The sequence below is a fragment of the Austrofundulus limnaeus genome, unplaced genomic scaffold, assembly GCF_001266775.1.
Source record: "Austrofundulus limnaeus strain Quisiro unplaced genomic scaffold, Austrofundulus_limnaeus-1.0 Scaffold217, whole genome shotgun sequence".
In the NCBI taxonomy this organism is placed as follows: Eukaryota; Metazoa; Chordata; class Actinopteri; order Cyprinodontiformes; family Rivulidae; genus Austrofundulus; species Austrofundulus limnaeus.
In genome coordinates this window covers 249,077-251,882 of record NW_013952619.1, presented here as the reverse complement: position 1 = coordinate 251,882, position 2,806 = coordinate 249,077, and the positions used below count along the sequence as shown (strand labels likewise).

General features: G+C 36.8%; 1 protein-coding gene across 1 annotated transcript in view; it reads right to left on the bottom strand.

The window, feature by feature from the left end:
• LOC106525205 (cysteine-rich protein 2) overlaps window positions 1-1,168 on the bottom strand; it is a 49,232-nt gene extending 48,064 nt beyond the window's left edge. The window contains exon 1 of the mRNA XM_014019359.1: window positions 1,009-1,168. Coding sequence (XP_013874813.1) covers window positions 1,009-1,051 — 43 coding nt within the window. The 5' untranslated portion in view covers window positions 1,052-1,168. The remainder of the gene's footprint in view (window positions 1-1,008) is intronic.
• Between the last annotated feature and the right edge of the window lie 1,638 nt (window positions 1,169-2,806).

Here is a 2,806-nt window from a genome sequence, read left to right as displayed (position 1 = left end):
GCAATATATCGGGATATATCATATCGTGACCCCTTTGTCATGATATGTATCGTATCGCCAAATTCTTGCCAATACACAGCCCTAATATATATAAATGACCATAACTCTGCTTTTATTGACAAGAGATTTAGTGGTAGTAGCTGAGACTGATTGTCCAACACATATTCTGAGCTGTAAGCACTCAGTTTGTGTGAGGTTTTGGTTTAAAATGTTGCCAGCATCTCTTGGTAGTCAACTCTGTCTGTTGGCAAAATGTCTCATGAAACATTGGACTGGATTTTAATTTAAACGTGCAGGGAATAATCAGTGAAGGTACAACTGGTCAACATTTAGATTCAACCAAATTCATGATGGCGGCCACAGCCTATTATCTAAAAAAAAACACAAACATTTAATAGGTTAGTGAATTTAACAGTTAATTGTACTAAAATTTGAGGTGGATAGTAGCTGAGAGTAATTCAGAACACATGCCCAAAACCTATTCTGTTTGTCTGAAACACTGGCGGTTGTTATAGGCCTTTAATTAGTATTTTCATTAACTACAAGCTTTTGTTTACTTTTTGTCTGTTTACCCACGTGTTTCTCAAAATGTGTTTTCCGTGTGAATCATTTACCTTCCAGTGACTCTGCCTAAAATAAATGTGAGCCTATTCCAAGGAATGTTGTGAATGTGTGTGAGAAATTCCTTCCTTTGGGAATCTGGGGAAACTTCACGTTTCCCACCATCACATAAAAATACAGCCTGTCAAACAGATATTCTGTTTAAAAAATACATGTAGCTTCATTTTTTATTCAGATTCAGAACTTAATTCAAATTAATCAACATTATATACATATATTTTGTGTCACAACATATGTAAATACATTCAATAGACCAATGATGATGGTTAAATGATAAAACCATTGTTATAAAAGCTGACAGGATGTTTCAGCTAACGAGCGGGACAACCATCATCAGCTACAAGTTCATTTCAACTAAACGTACCACTCAAACCGGACATTACTCACCGAAATAAACCGTCTTTTCGCACTTGGGACACTTTGAAGCCATGCTGGACTGTCGTGGGTCGAGTGAAAGTGTCTCGTGTTCGTCCTCTGCAGGTTTCACTCTCCGTGCTCCAGCTTCTTTTCTCCACAGCAAGTGTCCCGCCGTTCACAGACAACCAGCATCTATTCAGACACATTTACATAGCCACGCCCCTTTGTTGTCGCCTTTAAGTGCTGTGGGAAAACTCGCTGCGCGATGACAAACTGGTTGAAAGACTGACTTTTTATTTTGTCTTCCTCTTCTGTAGTTTTGCTTGCGTTTTTATCGAGTTACACAACTGTTTTATATTCGGTTATTTGCGCAATAAATACTCTGTTGATTTTGTTTATATTTCATGAAACGAAAGCTAATTCTCTGATTACAGTCGGTACATTAACTACAATTTCTGATGCCCCAAAAGCAGCCACAGCTGCTGTACAATGTGAATCATGTTTTTGTCCGTGTGTCTGTGTGTGCGTCTGTTATTACCAAAATGTCAATGGACAAATTGATGTAGAACTTTTAGAATATATCTATTAAATGTACATCAGTTATAAACTGATAAACATTTGCAGTCAGTCTGACTGAGGTCATACAATTAAATGACCATAAATCATCCAATTTTGCAAATATTGTAATATAAATATTTTATAAGGGTTTGGTGCTGTAGCAGATTAGAATGAACCCCCAATTTAAACTATAATAACTTTTTGATTGTGTTAAATCTGTCCTTCAAACTTTACATTATTTATTGCAGTTTGTCTAAATGGCTGGATTTTAATAAAACTTTCAGGAAAAATTAACTGAATGTATATTTACAACTCATTAACATTTAGAGCCAACTCCGCTCAAGACGGCTACCACAGTCAACTGCCATTAAAATATAGAAAAATGGTCGTGACACAGTCACTTTTAAAAACATTGAGCTCAAATTTGATGTGGATGTTACACATACTTCAAAATAAACTAATTGTGTAAGATCCTTGCAAGAAACATAAGCGTTAATTATTGCAGGCAACCTTGATGGTAGGTAGTAAGAAATTTATGTTATTGCTGAAAAGACTCATTTGCAAATGTTTTTTTTACATTTTTATAGTGAACTAATGTTTTGTCTCATCACTAATTTAACCTAGTTTTATTAAATGTTTGTGCTCCAGATTACTGTTGTGTTTTTTTTCCCCAACACTCACAATCTGTTACCATTTTAACCACAATAAAAACCTGCCAAAATGACTCATCATGACGTACACTCCGGCCTTCACAATCACAGAGAGAATTTCAAGTTTTCCATGCAGTGCATGAAAGCAACATGTCTGTCGGAGCCGGATAAGCCAGGCGGGAAAACTATTTTGGGCAAGTGGCGGGGTTAGTCGACTGGAGCAAATGCACTCCCACTTCCCTTTTTCCCCTTTTCCACTGGAGGAGTAGGCAGCTTCTGGTTAAATCACAATGCTCTCTTTCAGACTGGTAGGAATTTGTAGGGAAAAGAAGATGCTGAAACGTGGTTTGGATGGATCAGCTTTCCACTTAGAGGGCTTGTTGGCTACTTGACAAATTGGGCCTACAGAGAAAGAGACAAAGACTAAGTTGAAAAACAGGATCAGAATTTCCAGCATCACGTGTAACTCCTGAATTTAGTGACAAATAAAGGCTCAGGATTCCTTGAAGGAATGCCACGTTATCTGTAAAATTTTTAAAGAAACAGGGTTGACTCCAATAGTTTATCCAAAGGTTTTAAGCAAATATGCTTTTACTTTTGAAGTATCTGTCAGGGATGAT